Below are 22,090 nucleotides of genomic sequence, written 5' to 3'. Positions count from 1 at the left end.
TAAAAAATATTCTTTATTCATATAATCAAGGACCAGATATCAGCTGTCAAGAAGATAAATTTTGAATTTCTACTTCTTCATTTCGAGCTTTTCTCATAACTTTAAGTGCTAAACTGCCATCGTCATTCATCAAATGATTAGAGAATTTTATAATGCTTTCACTATTTTTCTTTATGTCCAAGACCGTTGACATGCTAACTCCATATTTCTCAGCCAAAATGCATCCCAATTCACCCCTTTTCAAGGCTTCAATTATTACTATTTTGTGTTTAAACGTTAGCACAACACATTTTATTTTTTGGTGATATATCAGTATTAAACAATTTTTTTTTTTATATAAATTACAATCAAAAAAATACCCACTCATGAAAAAAAACTAAGTATTCCCAAATGCCGAATTGCTACATGCCATACTGTCAAGAGCACCACCCACTACCTACTGCGCATTACGTAACATTGTGCAACACAATACCTGCTACATATTTTTCTCTATGGGGTAATCTATGATTTATTTGTCCTGTGCAATCCGGATAATCAAAAATCCAGATAACTGAGTTTCTACTGTATATAATTTCAGCATATAATTTGTAAGTATCTACAACAGCCAAATCTATACTTTAACCATATGGAAATTAAAAGGAAAATGGATAATACAAAATATGAACAGCCTAGTAGAGTACAGAAAGATATGCCCTACTTTGATGTAAAAGAGTCATCCACATAAAATGGGGTACATGGAAGAGTGGCTCCACATTTGAAATGACAGGTCACAGGATGGAAAGTGGTACAGCAACTACCCGACTTAAGTAAGGGTTGCGTTCTGTGGAACTCTACAAAAGTCGCAATTTCCCCCATGCTTGTGCAGCACTCGCAACTGTGCTAGCTGAATTGATTGAATCAAAAAAGAAATGTTTGACAAACATGTAAATAGAATTATTTATTGTATTTATTCAATTTTTTATCTCATGTGCAGGAAAAATTACAAAAGCACGCAATTTAAAAAAATTTCGAAATTATAAAATTACAAAAAAAAGAGAGGAGACAGATGTCAGTAAGTTTTACCCCTTGAGCATCATTGCCAGAATCGACATCTTCAGCTGATAAGAACGCCACTGCAGAAGTTGAGGGCTGTGGAAATTTAGAAGGGGTCGGCCACTCAACCTTACAAAAGAAGATATTAATGGATGGTGGCTTTTTTTTTTTTTTCATTGTAGATTTCTTTGTAGCAGCAAGCATATCATGCACATCCCTCTGTTAACTTTTAAGACTCGTTTGCTGTCAGGATTCATCTTCTTAAACCTCGCCGTTGCCATCTCTCTGGTGATGAAGCATCTCAGCTCCTCATTTGGTTCATCTTGAGCTTCGTCAGCATTTTCTTCTTTCACTATCACTGCCTGCAAGTCAATAAGTTCTTCAATAGATAATTCCTTCTCTTCTTCCTCTATTAACTCCTCCATGTCTTTGGCATCAACCTCCAACTGAAGTAGTTCTGCAACCTTTACAATCTTATCTGTAACCTCTTCATATGATTCGTCTTTTTCAAATCGTTCGAAGCTTTGTATGTGCTGTGGGCATAGTTTCTTCCATGCACCACTTAAACAACTTTTAGTAATTTCTGCTCAGGCCTTATTAACGTTTAAGATGGCATGGTAAATACTGTAAGATTTCCAAAAGTCTCTTAAACATAAAATTTTTCTCATCATCTACTGCAGACAATGCCTGAGAAAATCTTGTGCGTAAATAGTATGCTTTTAAATTCAGAATAACACCCTGATCCATAGGTTGGATGAGTGAAGTCTTGTTTAGTAGAAGTATGACTTTCACGTTTGAATTGAAATCATCTAGATGCACAGGATGTCCAGGAGCATTATCTAATAGAAGCAAAATCTTGAAAGGAACGTTATCTTTACAATATTTTTCAACCTCAGGAATGAAGCAGCATTTAAACCAATCCTCAAAGAGAGATTGTTGTCCATGCTCTCTGGTTCAATCGGAAATGCACGGGTAGGGTGGCTTTACTGATGCCCTTAAATGCATGAGGATTTCCAGAATGGTACACATGCAGTGGTATTAATCTGTAATCTCCTGCAGCATTAGCCCCAAGCAAGGGGTGTGGCACAATCTTTTGAAACCTTGAAACCTGGCGCTGTCTTTTCCTCTTTGGCAATGTATGTTCGATCCAGCATTTTTTTCCAATACAGAGCAGTCTCGTCAATGTTAAAAATTTGCTGCATTGAATAGCTGCCACAATCAATAATTTTTTCCAACACATCACAAAATTTCTCTACAGCTGTAGAATCGGCACTGGCGACTTCACTGCATACTTTAACGTTGTGGAAACCAGTGCGATGCTTGAACCTATTAAACCACCAAATGCTTGCCATGAACTTGGGTTGGGGTTCACCATACTTATACATAATATCTTCATAAATACTTGTTGCTTTTGCTTGAATGGTTATTAGACTCAGGGGCACTCGCTTATGAATCTGATTTTCTATCCATATTATTAACAGCTGTTTCACCTTCAATATAGCACCTGAATGCTGTTTTCTGATCACTGTTGATCTTAAGTGCATTGATCCTTTGACATGTTCTTTTATACGCGTACTGTCCTTTAAAACAGTATTCACTGTCGAGGCAGAGAGACATAATTCCCTTGCAATAGATGACAAACTTTGTCCTACTTCGTACTTAATCATTTTCACTTAATTTTGTTTTGTTTCCTGGCACTATAACCACTTGCACTTTCTGTTTGTGGCTTTCCCTTCATCATTGTAATACATAAATAGGAATGAAGAGAAGTTTCTGAAAATTTGTTTTTTTATATGATTGAAGATTTCAGTGAAGGGGAACACATTTCGCCATAATAACGTAAAAACCCACACAACTGCAGTATTATCGCAACTGCAATAAGATCAAATTTACTACCCGTTTATAATTAGATGCACTAATAGAAAAGCCCAATAAACTGGAAAGTACAAATTGTTTGTATTGTTTTATGGTCGTGACCTCCAGAAACATGCTTTATAAAAATATCACAAAGGCATTCAAAATTGATTCTTATAACAGGAACTTATGATAACAATGAAAGGGTAGTGCAATTTCCATTATAAATATAACCTTTAAGAAAGATAAATAACTTAGTAATATAGTGAAATTTTCAACTTCCAAAGACTTGGAACTAATTACAAAAAAAAATCAAAAAAAAAAAAAAACCAATGTGTTATTGGGTTCACATTACGATATTCTCATAATACCTCCATTTATCCCTACACATGCAAAATACGTTTCCATATTTTTTTCAGTTTGCACCGGCCAGCAAAAACTTACATAAAGTCGAATTTGGTAAGTCGAGTATTACATAAGTCGGGGAGTTTCGGTATATCCATGAGAAGCGGGTGGTGTACTCGAGCCTAAACAAATTTAAAAAGCCATTGTGGCTATAAGATGCTACACCATATTCCCATTGGTTTATTAAACATGCTCCTTTATAGGTGAAAACCTATAGGGAGCATGCTTAATATTTCCCAGTTTGGGAAATATAAGATTTTTCCAAACTAGATAATTAGGACTGAGCTTTAATACTAACAGGGTAATTCAGAAGCAATGTCCTACAGATACATTTATTGGCTTCAGCATAAAAACTTGAAATATGTGATGTGCAGTGTATCCCCAATGAAACATGTAGAGTACTATGATGAACTGTGTTTGCAACTTCAATACACTCCATCCAGCAAAACGTTGTGTTGCATTTGTAATCTGCATGTACAGGCCAGTTTGTATATATATGCTGAAGTTAAAAAAAAAAAAAAAAAAAATGTTTTTGGGGGAAGCTAACACCTCTGCCTGAGACTAGTTAACCATAAAACTCAAGTGTTATTTCTAGAAATCCAGAAGATAGTTATGTGCAATGAACTGATTAAAGTACAGTGGATTTTGGTTATTTGGACCACCGGTTAATCAGGGTAGCCATTTATTTGGGGCAAATCTTAAAAAACAGAATCCAATCGAGAAAATAACCAGAGTTTACTTTGCTTAATTGGAACAGCATGCTGTTTAATCGGGGCAGGAGACCGCAGCAGTAGAGAACCCTACAACTGTCCCCGACCATACCACGTGGTTCGGTCAGATTTCTAGAGGTCACAACAATAAAACAATAAAAACAATTAGCAGGCACCTGTTTATTGGACTTTTCTGTTAGTACAATCTAACATAAACAGATAATAAACTCGATCTTACTGAATTTGCGATAATACCGACAGCTGGAATTCTGTGGGTTATTATGGTGAAATGTGTTTACACTGCCATGAAGTCTTCAATCATATAAAAAAATTAATTTTCAGGATCTTCTCTTCATTCCTATTTTTAAAGCTTCGTAACTTGTTACTCCATTCTCACTTGCGCATATCGCATTACTTGCAATTTGTGTGTGCTGTGTTCTTTGTTATAGATTGCTTATATTTTTACTGTTTTAAATTTTAACCCCCACCCACAAATGTCAGTGAACAGAAATGTCAACTAGTTAGTATGTACATATTACAGTACATATTAATTATTCCGATTATCACATATATTCTTCCGATTTTCATGTATCATTTAATTTTTTAATTGCTAAGGTAATAAAGGGTAAGTTTGAGCTTAATATATCTTTACTTTTATAGCCTGTGGATAATATTCCTCCTATTTTTGCTAATTAGAATTGCTGTTTAATAGAATTAAAATTCAATTCACAAACATGATCACAATGAACGGTGCTTACTACACATCATATAGTGAACGATACTTTACTATTGTGAGTCCATCGTAACGTGATCTGATTGTACAGTGAACCAATTGTAAAGCGGGGTGGGGGGGTCCATTGTATTTTTAACTATTTACGTGAAACTTCGGATAATTGGGGCAGCCGCTAAATCGGGCCAAAATGCACTAGTCCTGACATGTCCCAAATAACCGGAATCGACTGTATTGCTTACCAATCCACACTTATACATAATGCATGTATAGCAACTTTAATGATACCAAACAGCAGAACAGTCCAATTATTCTACTAAATTCCATTAAATGTGACACCTTCAAATCTAAAAACTATTAGTACAAGTACTTGCAAATAAAAATGAGTATGTTCCTAAAAACTACCATATTTGGCAAAATCTCAGTTGACAATGTTCTATATAAAATAGGAATTTGGAGTGGGGTAGGGGAAATTAAATATAGAAATAAACTATATGAAAAAACAGTACTTTTACTTTTGATTTATGAAACAAGAGAATGAAAAATTAAATCAAATACAGCATCATAAATTCCTCACACTTATCACACGTTTGCTTTCAAGTACTTACTGAACATTTAGAGACCATAATGAAAGGGTAAAATAAATGTTACTTGAATATCTACAGGGAGGCAATGACATGTCCACACACACACACACACACACACACACACACACACACACACACACACACACACACACACACACACACACACACACACACACACACACACACACACCTGTATATGCACTGTACAGTCAAAACATTATAATCACCTACCTAATAGTGGGTAGGTTGTTCTCTTGCCACGAGTACCAATACCAGATGGTGAGGCATGGAATCTAAGGTCACTGAACATTATACGAGTTGTACCATATCACCAGGATTGAGTCCTGTTAGTACAGTGTGGAGAATCCAAACACAAACCTACTGACTGACATAATCCAAGAAGTTCTATGGGATTCATATTTAGCAAATTTGGCCACCGAGGCAGCACCTAGAAATCACTTGTGTGTTTGGCAAGCCACTCTTGAACAATACTGAATACATCTGTGGCATTCAGGAAGACAGTAACCATTAAGGTGTGTACCTGATCATCCACAATGGATAGATAGTTTTTAGCAATCAGAGTCCAGTATAGAGGTATGAGGGCTACAAAAAATTCCTAGGAAAACATCCTCCATACCAAAATACTGCTGCCACCTGCTTGTTTTTGTTGGATCAGAACATAGGAGTGATTTAAAGTTTTAAAACATAGGAGTGTTTTAGGAGCAGTTTTAAAGTTTTAAAGGCACAGTTAAACATAAAAATACTCACTGGCACAGTTCCTTTCCACAATCCCACAAGCTTTTCATTTTTCAGAACTTGTATAAAAAGATTTGTCATGCCATTTGGCTTAGTGCTAAAATAAAATAAAATAAATATAAAGCTCAGTATTAAAACTTAATTACACATTAATTACACATAATTACACAAAAATAACTAGACTGTAAAAACATTTAAGGTTTCTGAAATATTTTATAATTTTCATACTGAAATAGTGAGTTAAAAGGAGTTAATACTAACTTTAAGTACTTAAAAAAGTTAGTATTACCTTCAATATATATGATGTAGGAAAACTAGAGGATTTGTTGCACCCAAGCAACAACAACAAAAAAAAAAAAAAACTGTTTCCCTCCTCAAATAGGTGTCAATCCAACTGATCTCTGAATTTTCTCAAGCTGCCAACCTCAACTGCCCATGGAAGTAACATTCCAATAATTAAAAACTTGCTAGCTTAAAAAGAATACTTCCCCTTCGATATGAATTTCGGTTCCCTAGTTCTAATATAATTTGTAAAGATGATAATTTCAACTGCAATCATTTTACAATCACATTTCTGAACCTCAGATATGGATATGTGCATTATGAATAGATACTCCTGAATGTTATTTCAACTTCACCATGGACATTGTGATGATACATAACTTCGTAGTTGTTTGTTATTTGGTTTTTAGGAGCATTAGCAACTAAAGCCATATTGCTCCGGGCATATGCAGTGGTAATTCCCTGACCTTTCTGCATCCTCTATATTCAGTGGTCACGGGCTTGAACCCCGTAACTTTGTAAAATGGCTAAAAATGAGTAGTGCTAGATTGTGTAATGCATGTCATGCATTATTTAGTTGTTTCTGGCCACTTTGCTACCAAGAAGGCTGCTTCCAAATATCCATCCATGACATGAGGTAATGGGCCTCTACAAGAGCACATGTCCATCAAAATAGATGGAGCAAACAATCCCACATCCAGTATTACAGTGGATGGGCATCAGAAGCCCAAATCAGCAGCTTCAGGGGAGAATCCTACACCATTTTGGAGAGCAAAGAATGTGCTAAACTCAAAGGAGCCAGCAGAAATCGTATCTCGAAAGAGGATAACTGCATACTGATTCACACTACCATGCACCTACTTAATATAAGAAATAAAAGTAAAAAAAAAAAAAAAAAGAAAAAAAGAAAAGACAAAAACAATGGACCATACAACATACAATAAAAAAAAAACTGCAGTAGATGGGTGTCTGGTGCCAGCAATCCAGGACCATTCAGATATTAGTAATGGTCTCAGAGCCTTATAACCGCCCTACACTACCTCTAAGGTACCTATTTCAATAGCTTACTTAATCTATTTTCATATAGATACCCATTTGCCAATCTTTGGATCTTTTTGTCTCTTCAAGTGCAGAAATCAATATCTTACCTGTACACACTCTAGATGGTCAACTTGAAAAAAGTATTCCAAGGATGGAATACTCTTTCCAAATACAGTCCTACAATTACCAAAAAATCAACTCTCTCTCTCTCTCTCTCTCTCTCTCTCTCTCTCTCTCTCTCTCTCTCTCTCTCTCTCTCTCTCTCATGAAAAACCCAAACACAAAAGGTGAGAATCTATATTCCTTAGTACCATGCATGGGTTGAAGGTTGAGATGATGAAAGAAGATACTTGTTGATATTAGACTTAAATTTCTGTAGATTATAATTTTCAGGAAATACATGTGAAGGAAGGTAATAAATGAGAGAGAAGAAAACTTGGTTCTGAGAGTATGCAGTTGGACAGAAATAGGATGCTGACTGGTTGCAGCACATGTTCAGACTAGTTTGGAAAAGAGAGAGAGAGACAATTATAGAAACCAATTCAGCAAAACAGTGCCCATGGAAGTATCTATAGAAAGGGTATCATAGAAGTATTTATAGAAAAGGCATGCAGCAGAAACAGAATGCCTACAAGACAGAGATGAAAGGTACACTGTAAGAGCTGGGTCATTAATTAACCTACCCACTTTTGAATGGAGTCTAGAAACCTGAGAGAAGTTATGAGGCACCCTCCCTCCCAGATGAAGGAACAATATTTCATGGTAGAGTGGATTTTTAAGCCAAGAGTGAGTAGCACTTTAGAAGAAAAATAACACAAAGAGCAAAATTTTTAGCTGCAGAGGAAGCAATATTTGTGATGTGCTTAGGACGAGAGATTAGAAGTCAGGTTAATGGCTAATAGAGATATGTGATCTTGTCTAGAAATCTGAATGTCTTCAAAGATTAGCATAAGAGCAGAAGAATCCTTTTTGTGAGATATAAGACAGGACTGACTTTTATAAAGATTAAAATTAACTAATTTATCTTTGCCCCACTGAAATACTTACATGGAGATCGGCATTTAAGGAATTGGTAGTGGATATATGAGAAGTTAAGCTGTTTGTGTAAGGCAAGGTGGAATGATGCAATCTGCTATCATCAGTAAAACTATGGATAGGATTTCCAGTCAATAGAATGTCATTAACATACAAGAGGAAAAACGAGTGGTAGAAAAAACTGAACTTTGGGGAATAGTGGCATTAGTGCAGAAATTAGAAGAGAATAAACCTGAATAAAAATGAAGAGAATGAGCAGAAAAACGAATCAGGCTAATGTAATAGGGCTTAGGGAAACGTGGTACCACCCAGAAATAGGAGATAACGAGTTTCAGTATGGTATCTACAATGTATTTAGGAAGGACAGAGCAGATAGAAGGTGGTAGAGACATGCTTCTTATCAGAAGAAGCCCGAACACAACAAAAGATTTTCCGGATTCAAATGTTTTGCATGCTAGTATAGAATCTGTATGGTGTGAGAGAGTTGAAGCAGGGGAAGTACTAGGGAAAAGAATATTCTAGACCTGAACATCACCCATGAACCAGATGACATAATAGGATTGACAGTACAAGAAACAGTAGCAGGAAGTGATCACAGAGTTCTACGGTGGACAGTGAAGAGACAGATAGCAGTAGGTAAAGGCAAAGGAATACGTTATAATTTCAGGAAAGGAAATTATGATGGCTTAAGGCTACATGGCCTCTATGAGATATCTAGGTAGATATCTCACAGAGAGCAAATACAACTGACCTATGGTATATCTTAAAAACATTAATCACAGAAGCACTGAATGCACTTATACCATTAAAAAAAAAATACTCCAAGAGGAGGATTTCAAGTTGGATGAATAATAAAATTTCCAGATTACTTGAGCAGAAAAAGACAACATGGAAATGTTACAGATCAATAAAAAGTATTGAAGCCTATAACAGCTATAAATTGATCTGTAATAAGTACCACAGAAAAGTTTAGGTTGGCAAAAGAAGATTAAGAGAAATTAGCATTACAATTAGTAGAGGCAAACGATGCAAGAAAGCAAGCTTATGCAACATCAGCCAAAAAAAAAAACACCCCTCCCATTTCATCCCTCCAATCGTTCCAAATACCCATTCAGCTCAGCCTTAAATTTATTTAGGCTATCAACTTCCACAACAAAAGATGGCAGTCTGTTCCACCAATCAACTACCCACTAGCTAAAGGCAAATTTCCGCACATCGATTCTACAAACTGTCTTTCCTCAATTTGAATCAATGTCCCCTCAGGTTCTTAATCTGAGCAAGAGAAAGAATCCAACCAGCATTCAGCTTGCTCATCCCATTCAAGCCCTTATACACCTCAATCAGATCACCTCGCAGGTGCCTACTCTCCAGACGCTGCAATTTGCAGAATTAAACCTTTCTTGGTAAGAGCACCTTTATTCTCCTCACCAATCTTGTTGCCCTTCTACTTGTTCTAGCAACTCGACATCCTTCCTAAAAGGAGGCCTCCAGACCTGTACACAGTACTTTAGGTGTGGCTTGACCATTGCCTTGTATAACGGAATAATCGCCTCCCTGTCCCTGCTAGAAAAATTCCTATATATCATTGACAAGACTCCGTGACCTGCCCTGGCGAACCATCTGCACTGCTCAACAAACTTCATATTTGACTGCACAATTACCCCCAGGTCTTTTTCACTTTTCACTTCCATGAGTGTAGTACCACACAGTTGGTACGTTTCTCTTGGATTATTGCTACCCATATGCAGTACTTTGCATTTGTCAATGTTAAACTTCAGTTGCCACTTTTCAGCCCATTTGTCCAACTTATCTAGATCCAGTTGGAATAGCATACTGTCTTTACTGTCGGTAACAACCCTGCCAACCTTTGTTTCATCTGCATATTTGGACATTAAGCCTGATATATTTCATCAATAGCATTGATAAATAGACAAACCAACAATAGGCCCACACCAAACCCTGGGGAACTCCACTAATAACACATGTCCATGAAGAGCAGTGTCCATTGATTAGTACTCTCTGTGGTCTCCCACTCAACCATCCCTTTATCCATTGTAGCATCTTACCCTTAATGCCATACCTCTCCAATTTGTACAGCAGTCTTCCATGTGCAACAGTATCAAAAGCTTTCCTGAAATCCAAGTATAAGATATCAAAATTATTTTTGGCATTCAGTTCCTTTGTGACTACATCATAGTATCCAATCAAATTGGTCAGACAAGACCTCCCTTTAATAAACCCATGCTGTGTCTTAACTATTACTGCAGTCTTGTCTGGATGATCCTGCAATGCTTCTTTAACCAGTGATTCCATTATTTTCCCAGCAACACAAGTTAAACTAACAGTTACTTGTGTCACCTTTTGAATCCCCTTTGTGAATTGGAGATACATTTGCACACCTCCAGTCCATAGGGACCTCTCATAATTATGGCTAAGGGTTTGCTTACTTCCTTTGCTGCCTCCTTTAATATAACTGGATAAATCCCATCCACCCCAGGTGCCTTAAAAAAAGGCACCTGGCGTGGACAGGATATGTTTAACTTCAACAATTTCTCCTCCACTCTCTCTCTCAGTTATTCAGGAAGGAGAATGATGTAGGTAAAGTAAACATTGGCAGTGAGCTGGATGATTTTGTAATAACTGAGAGGAAAGTGGAGGAGAGATTGTTGAGGATAAACATAAAAAAGGCACCTGGGGTGGATGGGATCTATCCAGTTATATTAAAGGAGGCAGCAAAGGAAGTAAGCAAACCCTTAGCCATAATTATGAGAGCTTCCTTGGATTCAGGGGAGGTACCTATGGACTGGAGATGTGCAAATGTGACCCCAATTCACAAAGGAGGTTCAAAGGCTGACACAAGTAATTATAGACCTGTTAGTTTAACTTCTGTTCCAGGTAAATTAATGGAGGCACTGGTTAAAGAAGCACTGCAGGATCATCTAGACAAGAATTCAGTTATAGCTCAGACGCAACATGGTTTTGTTAAGGGCAGGTCTTGCCTGACCAATTTGATTGGATACTATGATGTAGTCACAAAAGAACTGGATGCAGGGAATAACTTTGATATTATATATTTGGATCTTAGAAAGGCTTTTGATACTGTTGCACATGGAAGACTGCTGCACAAATTGGAGCAGTGTGGCATTGGAGGCAAATTGCTGCTATGGATAAGGGGATGGTTGAGTGGCAGAAGACAGAGAGTGGTAATCAATGGACACTGCTCAACGTGGACTAATGTTATTAGTGGAGTTCCTCAAGGTTCAGTGTTGGGTCCGTTGTTGTTTTCGGTGTTTATGAATGATATTGATGATGGGATATCAAGTTTAATGTCCAAGTTTGCAGATGATACAAAGGTTGGCAGGGTCGTTAAGGACAATACTGACGCTATGCTGCTGCAACAGGATCTGGAAAGGTTGAACAGATGGGCTGAGAGGTGGCAAATGAGGTTTAACATCGACAAATGTAAAGTGCTGCATATGGGAAACAGTAACCCCAGAGCAACGTATCAACTCTGCGGTACTACACTGACAGTGGTGGAGAATGAAAAGGACCTGGGGGTAATTGTGCAGGCAGATATGAAGTTCTCTGAGCAGTGCAGACGAGCTGCAAGAGTAGCTCATGGTGTCTTGTCAATGATATACAGGAATTTTTCTAGCAGGGATAAGGAGGTGATTATTCCCTTGTATAAGGCAATGGTAAGGCCACATCTTGAGTACTGTATACAGGTCTGGAGGCCTCATTTCAAGAAGGATGTAGAGCTGCTGGAACGGGTACAGAGAAGGGCAACAAGATTAGTAAATGGAACAAAGGGTTGCTCTTACGAAGAAAGGCTTAAGTTTTGCAAATTACAGAGTCTGGAGACTAGGCACCGGCGAGGTGATCTGATAGAGGTGTATAAGGCTTTGAATGGTTTGAGCATGCTCAATGCCAATGGGATTCTTCATCTTTCTCAGAATAATCACCTCAGAGGGCATAAATTCAAATTGAGGAAGGACGGATGTCGGATAGATGTGCGGAAATTTGCCTTTGGCCAGCGGGTGGTTGGTTGGTGGAACCGACTTCCATCACTTGTTGTTGAAGTTGATAGCCTAAACAAATTTAAAGCTCAACTGGACAGGTATTTCGAACGAACGGAGGGGTGAAATGGGAGTGGGTTTTTTTTTTTTTTTTTTTTTTTTTGGCTGATGCTGAATAAGCTTGCTTTCTTGCATCATATGCCTCTGCTAATGCTAATTGGAAAATCACTTAGCACCCTCTTAGAGTTTGATAAACTTCTGGCACTCCCCTCATTGAATAACTTCTCATGTTTGAATGTAGATGCAAAGTACTCATTCAGTTTATCAGCTACCTGAGCATGATCATTAATAAAAACGCCATTTAAATTAAGTGAAGTGGTCTCCAATATAATTCATCTCTTCCTTCTAGAGTTTACATAAGTAAAGAGCTCTTTGCTGTTTTTCTTTGCATCCTTTGCCAAAGATGTCTTGTAATCTGCCTTTACCTGCCTAACCTCCTTTGTGACTTGGTTACAGACCAGCTTATATCTATCACAGGTTTCCATGTCACCTGTTAATTTATTTGAGTTCCATGCATTTTTCTTCTCTGCCATGAGCCTCATTAATTCATCTGACATCCATTTAGGCCTAAACTTAGAACAGTATTTCTAACTTGGAATAAAAAGCCTAGTAGCCTCCAAAATTAAGTCCCTGAAGGCTTCCCGTTTATAACTCAACGTTGGCAACATCAACTCCTCTGACCGTTTGGTCGTCCCGGAGTATAAACAGAAAATTTATTTATTTTTTTTTATCAGTTGATTGCACTGTACAGAATTAAACAGTTTCTGAGACCCCTGTAGTCACCTTTACGAAAGCAAAAGCCCTTCCCTTTAGCCTTCATGGTAGTTACATCTTTAAGTAATTCCCATATCAGTACATTGTGATCACTGTCACCCAGTGGTTCCTTTATCTACAAATTCTTAATGCATGAATAATCACTGCTGATAATCAGATCACTCGCTCTGGTTGCCTCTTGAACATGTTGCTGTAGAAAACAGGTCATCAAACAAATCCACAATAGTCTTGCTAGTGTGCGAGAGACCAACCCACAAGTTCCAGTCAATATATCTGGAAAGTTAAAATCCCCCATTATAAGACATTCTGATTTACTGGCCCAATATTTCTCTGCACAACTGTTCATTATACTCACCAGATTCATTAGGCCTATAACACACACCTACTCTCATTTTCCCTTTCCCAGTGCTTATGTCACACCAAACATTGCACTGTCCACCAAATTGATTGGATGCACTTCCTTAGATTTTGTGTTTCTTAACTAACAGCATAACCCCCTCCTCCCTTCCTGTCCTGTCTATCCTTTCTGTACCCACTGTACTCCCCAAATTCCAATTCTGCACTGCTTATGTCTGTGTGAAACCACTTCTCTTGATATCCCAACAATATCTCCCTTGATTAGCACTTCAAGCTCATCAAATTTATTAACTATACACCTAGCATTGGCATACATGCAAGTATACATGCACCTGCTTCTACTCTTAATTACCCTAACGCAGCCCATGTATTTACTTGTTCCACTATGACTCCCACCAGTCCTGGAAATCTCCACTGCCTTGCTTTCCAGGATGCTGCTCATTCTAATAGAAGCAGTGCAAGAGTCACTTTTGCCTCTGCCTGCAGCCACTGTTAACCTTTTAGTCTGTGTATCCCACCAAGCTAGCAATTTTCCAACCCACCTAACACTGCCTCGATAGCATCAGCAAATATTCTTGCACCTCTTCTATTTAAGTGTACCCCATCCCTGTAGCGCTCGCTCGCTCGCTCTCTCTCTCTCTCTCTCTCTCTCTCTCCTGTCAACAAGCACAGACCAGGCTGAGAAAAATTCTACGCCTTGAGCCTTGCACAATCTCTCCATGGCGAAATTGATTGACAAGGCTCTCATCACATCTCCCTCCTATAACGTCCTGGGCAGAATTGCAGACACTTTCACATTCAACCCTAACTCGCAACTTTTTTCAGCATTGACCCGTACTTTTTGAGTAAATCTGCAGATGTCTTACTCTTAATGTCATTGGTTCCAACGTGTCATGTTGGAATCAATTATCATCTTGACACATTGGTTCCAACGTGTCAAGATGATATCTGCTCTACAACATCAACTTTTGCCGTTGGCAGACATACCTTGGTCCTGTTCCACCTATCCTTCTTGCATAGTATATTCCCCATCTCTCTGACAATAGTCACCAGCAATAAATAAATCGCTGGCAAAGAGAGCAAAGAATGGGGGATAAAGAATTCAAAGAAGAGAAGGACGATTCAGATCAGACCCTTATGTAATGGACGTGGGATAATATTAGATACCACGGGTTGAGCACGCTGAATTCCGATGAGATCCTTCCACTTGTTCAGATTACGAACCTAAGGGGGCGTAAATTCAAATTACCAAAAGACAGATGTAGAATAAATGTCGGAAATTTGCCTTTAGCCAGCAGGTGTTAATTGCTGGAACAAACTTCCATCTGTCACTGTGGAAGTTAATCTTCTTCTTCTTTAATGCTGCCGAATGGCGTTTGCGACTTCGTTTTGATATTGTTCTCTGTCTAGCGCTTTGCGTGTAGAATTTGTGCTGTTGTCATGTGAAGCCAGGTGTTGATGTTATCTAGCCATGCCATTTTCGGTCTGCTGGGCGTTTCTTGCCTTCAATCTTTCCCTCCAGGATGAGTGGTAGTAGGTGATATTTTTGTTGGTTCCTAGCGATGTGACCTAGGTATTTGCATTTCCTGCTGATGATGGTTTTGAGCAGGTCCCATTCTGTGTGCGTGTCCTGCAGGACCTGTGCGTTGGTTATCTTGGCTGTCCACGGAATTTTCAGCATTCTTCGGTAGAGCCACATTTCGAAGGCCTGGAGCTTTTTTGTAGTGGCTGATGTTAGAGTCCAGGTTTCTACACCGTAGAGCAGTATTGGCCAGATGTAGCATTTCAATGTGCGTAATTTGAGCATGATGTTCAAGCTTCTGTCAGTGAGGAGGGTTCTCCATTTGGTGAATGCCTGCCTGGCTTGTTCAATTCTGCTTTTGATTTCGGCCTCGTGGTTCAGCTGGTCATCAATGAGTACTCCGAGATACTTGAAGCGGTGTATTTGCTCTAATTTTTCGTTGTTTAGTTTGATCGTGATTTTGCTTGCAGTCCTGCTGACCTTCTTCACCTTTGTTTTCTTTTTGTTGATTCGTAGCCCCCATGCTTGGCTTTCTATGTCCACTTCGTTCAAGATGGTCTGTAAATCTTGTTCTGAATCTGCTATTAGTGCTGTGTCATCGGCATATCTTAAGTTATTGATGTAGTGTCCGTTAACTTTTATGCCGATGTTCTTGTCAGCCAGTGTTTGGTCGAAGATCATTTCCGAATAGATGTTAAAAAGAATGGGAGATAATGGACAGTCTTGCCGGACGCCTTTTTTATTGGAATTGGGTCTGTCAGGTCGTTGTCATAGCGAAGTCGGGCTGTTTGATTCCAGTAGAGAGTTGTAATAAAAGTTGATATCATTATTTTTCAAGCCCAAGTTTTCTCATTCGGTCAATTAGGCGGTCGTGGTCTACTGAATCGAAGGCTTTCTCGTAGTCAATAAAACATATATACACGTCTTTTTGATGTTCATAGCACCTTTGTAGCAATATTTGTAAACAGAAAATTGCTTCTCTGGTGCCTAGTCCCCTGCAGAATCTGAACTGTGTGTTTCCTAGTGCACTTTCGCACTTACATCTTATCCTTTGCTGAATCACCTTGAGGAAGACTTTTAGCACCTGGCTCATTAGACTGATCAGCCTGAAGTCTTCGCATTTCCGGCTGGTAGCCTTTTTTTTGGTAGGGGCCACAAAGATGGAAGTTAATAGGTTAAATAAATTTAAGGAGGAACTGGACAGTTCCTCCTTAAATACCTTAAGTTTCTCCTGTCCGTACCAGTCAGGTACGGGACAGGATATTGCCAAGGGGGGTGTCTTTGTATGTGCGCAATGTAAGGAGGGTGAGGAAATCAGGGGACAATTCAGCATTGTTACGGGCCTATATGAGAGCTTGAAGGATAGGGTGGATGCCCTCGAAGAATCTAAATTGAGATACCCATCAAGCTCTCAACTGCCCACATCAACGGCAGAGCTTGCACTTGGTCATCATGCAACACAGAAGCAACCCCCAAGGCAGAATGCGCTGGTCCCACAGGAACTAGTAGTTGTTGGTGACTACTCTCAGGGAAACGGGGAACATGGTATGTAAAAAGGATAGGTGGAACAGGACCAGGGTAATGTCTGCCAGGGGCAAAGGTTGATGACGTTGTAGAGCGGATATCATCGTTTATGGCACAAAAGGTGACACATTGGCACTAATGATATTAATTAAGAGTAGGAGACTAGCGGAATTACTTAACAAGTACAGTTCACTGTTGTAAAAAAAGTCGTGAATTACAGTTGAATTTGAAAAGTGTCTACAATTCTGCCCACACACGATAGCAGGGGGTATAGGATGAGAGCCTTATCAATCAATTCGGCCCTAGAGGGACTGTGCAAGGCTCAAAGGGTAGCATTTTTTCAGCCTGGACTGTACTTGTTAACAGGAGAGACTGCTTCTACAGGGATGGGATACACTTAAATAGAAAGGGTGCAAGAATATTTGCTGATGCTATCGAGGCAGTGTTAGGTTGATCGGAAGACTGCTAGCTTGGGGGAGGGGGGTTCAAGGACTAACAGATTAACAGTAGCCACTGGCAGAGGTGAAAGTGATTCTTGCACTGCTTCTATTGGAATGAGCAGCAGCCTGAAAAACAAGATGCAGGGTATTTCAGAGACTGCTGGGAGTCATTGCGGTACAAGTAAACACATGGGTTGTGTTAAGGTACTAAGAAAAGGAACAGGTGCATGTATACTTGCATATACATCAATGCTAGGATGTTTGGTAAATAAATTTGATGTATTTCAGATATTGCTCAGCTCAAAACAAACAAATGAAGGCAGATTGAAGTCTGCTGACGAGGCTACTAGGAGACGGTCGTGTTCAAAGCCGCTAAGTGGATTTTTCTTATTTATTGATTTGAAATTATTGTTTTTCTAAAACTTTTGATTTAAATTTAGTAGTATAACATTATTTTGTGATTTTCTGATTAATTTGGTGTATTTATTCTTTACTCGGCCTTGTAATTGCATAAAAGTATCGGTAAGGTTAAGTGTCCGTAGATTCACCGTTCGTAACTTTCCCGCCTTTATGATACGATAGTTATATACCGTACTAGATAGCGTTAGTTGAACTTCGTTAGCAGTTAAATTGTACTTTTAAATAAATACATATAACAACTTAGATTACAAACGTAATATAATTAATTATATATAACTTAATTAATAACATAACATAATTAATTATAATTAATAAATTAATAGAATCATGACTCAGACCAGAGCAGCAAAGCAAAAGGCTCAAGCTAATGGAAGTGCTGTGGCTCAGAGCAGAACTGAGGGGGGGCAGTTGTCCTCTGACTCACAGCCTTATAAAATGCACTGTTTGCTTGATGTTTGCAGAGCAATCGGGTACGGGACATGATACTGCCATGGGGGATGTCTTTGTGTGTGTGCGCGATGCAAGGAGTGTATCGATATCAGGCAACAACTCAGCGTTCTTGTGGGCCTATATGAGAGCTTGAAGGACAGGGTGGATGCCCTCAAAGAAACTAAATTGAGGGGCCCATCAAGCTCTCAGCTGCCCACATCAACGCCAGAGCTTGCACTTGGGCTTCACGTGACACAGACAACCCCCAAGGCAGAATGCGCTGGTCCCGAAGGAACTAGTAGTTGTTGGTGACTGTATTGTCAGGAAAACGGGGAACATGCTTTGTAAAAAGGATAGGTGGAACAGGACCAGGGTATGTCTGCCAGGGTCAAAGGTTGGTGACGTTGTAGAGAGAATATCATCTTTTAAGGGCACAAAAGGTGATATAGTTGTACACGTTGGCACTAATAATATTAAGAGTAGGAGACCGGCAGAATTACTTAACAAGTACAGGTCACAGTTGAACAAAAGCCGAGAATTAGGGTTGAATTTGAAAGTGTCTGCAATTCTGCCCAGACACGATAGGAGGGAGTATATGATGAGAGCCTTGTCGATCAATTTGGCCCTGGAAAGATCGTGCAAGGCTCAAGGGGTAGAATTTTTTTCAGCCTGGACTGTACTTGTTAACAGGAGAGATTGCTTCTACAGGGATGGGATACACTTAAATAGAAAGGGTGCAAGAATATTTGCTGATGCTATCGAGGCAGTGTTAGGTGGGTCGGAAAACTGCTAGCTTGGGGGGAGACAAAGACCAATAGATTGACAGTAGCCACTGGCAGAGGTGAAAGAGATTCTTGCACTGCTTCTATTAGAATGAGCAGAAGCCTGAAAAACAAGATGCATGATACTTCAGAGACTGCTGGGAGCCATTGCAATACAAGTAAACACATGGGTTGTGTTAGGGTAGCTAAGAATAGAAACAGGTGCAGGTATACTTGCGTGTACACCAATGCTAGGAGTTTAGTAAATAAATTTGATGAATTTCAGGTATTCCTCAAAACATCAAAGGCAGATATTGTTGGGATATCAGAGATGTGGTGTCACACAGATATAAGGGATGCAAAACTGCAATTTGGGGAGTACAACGTCTACAGAAAGGATAGACAGGATAGGAAGGGAGGAGGGGTTATGCTATTAGTTAAGAAACACGTAAAAACCAAGGAAGTGAAGCCAGTCGACATCGCGGGACAGTGCAGTTTTGAGTCAGTTTGGTGTGACATAAGCATTGGGAGATCAAAATTGAGAGTCGGAGTGTGCTATAGGCCTAATGACTCTGATGAGTATAATAAGAAACTGTACAGGGAAATAGAGTGGGCCAGTAAATCAGAGAGTCTTATAATGGGGGATTTTAATTTCCCAGATATTGACTGGAATTTGTGGGTTGGTCACTCACACACTAGCAAGGCTTTTGTGGATTTATTCGATGATTGTTTTCTACATCAGCATGTTCGGGAGGCAACTAGAGGGAATAATACTCTGGATTTGATTATCAGCAGTGATTCTTCATGCATTAAGAATTTGCAGACACAGTAACCACTAGGTGGCAGTGATCACAGTGTGCTGAAGTGGGATTTACTCAAGGAGGTAACTACCATCAGGGGTAAAGGGGAGGGTTATTGCTTTCGTAAAGGCGACTACGATGAACTCAGACAGTATTTAAATTCTATACAGTGGGACTAACTGATGATGTTACCAACAGCAAATTCAAAATGGGAAGCATTCAAAGAACTTATCTTGGAAGCTACTAGGCTTTACATACCAACTAAGAAATATTGTTCAAGGTTTAGGCCAAAATGGATGTCAGATGAACTAATGAGGCATATGGCAGAGAAGAAAAATGCATGGGATACTTACAAATTAACACATGACACAGAAGCTTATGATAGATACAAGTTGATATGCAACCAAGTTACAAAGGAGGTTAGGCAGGCGAAGGCAGATTACGAGAAATCCTTGGCAAGGGATGCAAAGAAAAACAGCAAAGAGTTCTTTACTTATGTAAACTGTAGAAGGAAGGGGATGAATCAGATTGGTCCACTTGATATTGATGGGTCAACTGTTGATGATCCTGCTCAGGTAGCTAACAAACTAAATGAATATTTTGCATCGACATTCACGCATGAGGAGTTATTCAGCGAGGGGAATGCCGGAGGTGTATTCAACTCTAGCAGTAAGCTACAGAATCTTGAAATAACTGGGAGTAAAGTGGAGGAGAAACTGTTGAAGATAAACACAAGAAAGGCACCCGGGGTGGATGGGATCTATCCAGTTATATTAAAGGAGGCAGCAAAGGAAGTAAGCAAACCCTTAGCCATAATTATGAGAGCTTCCTTGGACTCAGGGGAGGTACCCATAGACTGGAAATGTGCAAATGTGACCCCAATTCACAAAGGAGGATCAAAGGCTGACACAAGTAATTATAGACCTCTTAGTTTAACTTCTGTTCCAGGAAAATTAATGGAGGCACTGGTTAAAGAAGCATTGCAGGATCATTTAGACAAGACTTCAGTTGTAGCTCGGACACAGCATGGTTTTGTTAAGGGGAAGTCTTGCCTGACCAATTTGATTGGATACTATGATGTAGTCACAAAAGAACTGGATGCAGGGAATAGCTTTGATATTATATACTTGGATCTTAGAAAGGCTTTTGATACTGTTGCACATGGAAGACTGCTACACAAATTGGAGCAGTGTGACATTGGAGGCAAATTGCTGCTATGGATAAAGGGGTGGTTGAGGGGGAGAAGACAGAGAGTGGTAATCAATGGACACTGCTCATCGTGGACTAATGTTATTAGTGGAGTCCCTCAGGGCTCAGTGTTGGGTCCATTATTGTTTTCTGTATATATAAATGATATTGATGATGGTATATCAAGCTTAATGTCCAAGTTTGCAGCCGATACAAAGGTTGGCAGGGTTGTCAAGGACACTACTTACACTATGCTACTGCAACAGGATCTTGAAAGGTTGAGCAGATGGGCTGAGAGGTGGCAAATGAAGTTTAACATTGACAAATGTAAAGTGCTACACATGGGAAACAGCAACCCCAGAGCAACGTATCAACTCTGTGGTACTACACTGACTGTGGTAGAGAATGAAAGGGACTTGGGGGTGGTTGCGCAGGCAGATATGAAGTTCTCTGAGCAGTGCAGACGGGCTGCAAGAGTAGCTCATGGAGTATTGTCAATGATATACAGGAATTTTTCCAGCAGGGATAAGGAGTGATTATTCCCTTGTATAAGGCAATGGTCAGGCCACACCTAGAGTACTGTATACAGGTCTGGAGGCCTCATTTCAAGAAGGATGTAGAGCTGCTGGAACGAGTACAGAGAAGGGCAACAAGATTAGTGAACGGAACAAAGGGGTGCTCTTACGAAGAAAGGCTTAAGTTTTGCAAATTACAGTGTCTGAAGACTAGGCACCAGCGAGGTGATCTGATAGAGGTGTATAAAGCCTTGAATGGTTTGAGCATGCTCAATGCTGATGAGATTCTTCCTCTAGCTCAGAAAATTCACCTGAGAGGGCATAAATTCAAATTGAGGAAAGACAGATGTAGGATAGACGTGCGGAAATTTGCCTTTAGCCAGCGGGTGGTTGGTTGGTGGAACAGACTTCCATCACTTGTAGTGGAGGTTGATAGCCTAAATAAGTTTAAGGCTCAGCTGGACAGGTATTTTGAACGAACAGAGGGGTGAAGTGGAAGTGGGTTTTTTTTTTTTTTTTTCGGCTGATGCTGCATAAGCTTGCTTTCTTGCATCAAATGCCTCTACTAATGCTAATGCTAATATTGTTAGGATATCAGAGACATGGTGTCAGATAAGGAAAGCAGAACTGGAATTTGGAGAGTACAACGTGTACAGGATGGATAGACAGGATAGAAAGGGAGGAGGGGGTTACGCTATTAGTTAAGAAACACAAACTCCAAGGAAGTATAGCCAGTCGACGTGGTTGGACAGTGCAATGTCGAGTCAATTTGGTGTGACATATGCATTGGGAGATCAAAATTGAAAATAGGAGTGTGTTATAACCCTAATAACTCAGATGAGTATAATAAGA

The 22,090-nt window shown here is 39.3% G+C and overlaps 1 protein-coding gene across 4 annotated transcripts in view; it reads right to left on the bottom strand.

Annotated features, from left to right (window-relative positions):
- Positions 1–22,090, bottom strand: part of LOC150083125 (mitochondrial glycine transporter-like) — a 298,096-nt gene that overhangs the window by 205,359 nt on the left and 70,647 nt on the right. For all 4 annotated transcript variants that reach the window (XM_090377060.1, XM_090377059.1, XM_090377061.1 and 1 more), the window contains exon 4: positions 6,087–6,171. In XM_090377060.1, coding sequence (XP_090233186.1) covers positions 6,087–6,171 — 85 coding nt within the window. The remainder of the gene's footprint in view (positions 1–6,086; positions 6,172–22,090) is intronic.

Source organism: Mastigoproctus giganteus, chromosome 7, assembly GCF_048544385.1.
Source record: "Mastigoproctus giganteus isolate SK-2022 chromosome 7, ASM4854438v1, whole genome shotgun sequence".
Taxonomy (NCBI): Eukaryota; Metazoa; Arthropoda; class Arachnida; order Uropygi; family Thelyphonidae; genus Mastigoproctus; species Mastigoproctus giganteus.
Note: the sequence above shows the minus strand (reverse complement) of the source record. Positions and strands in the feature narration are given on the sequence as shown.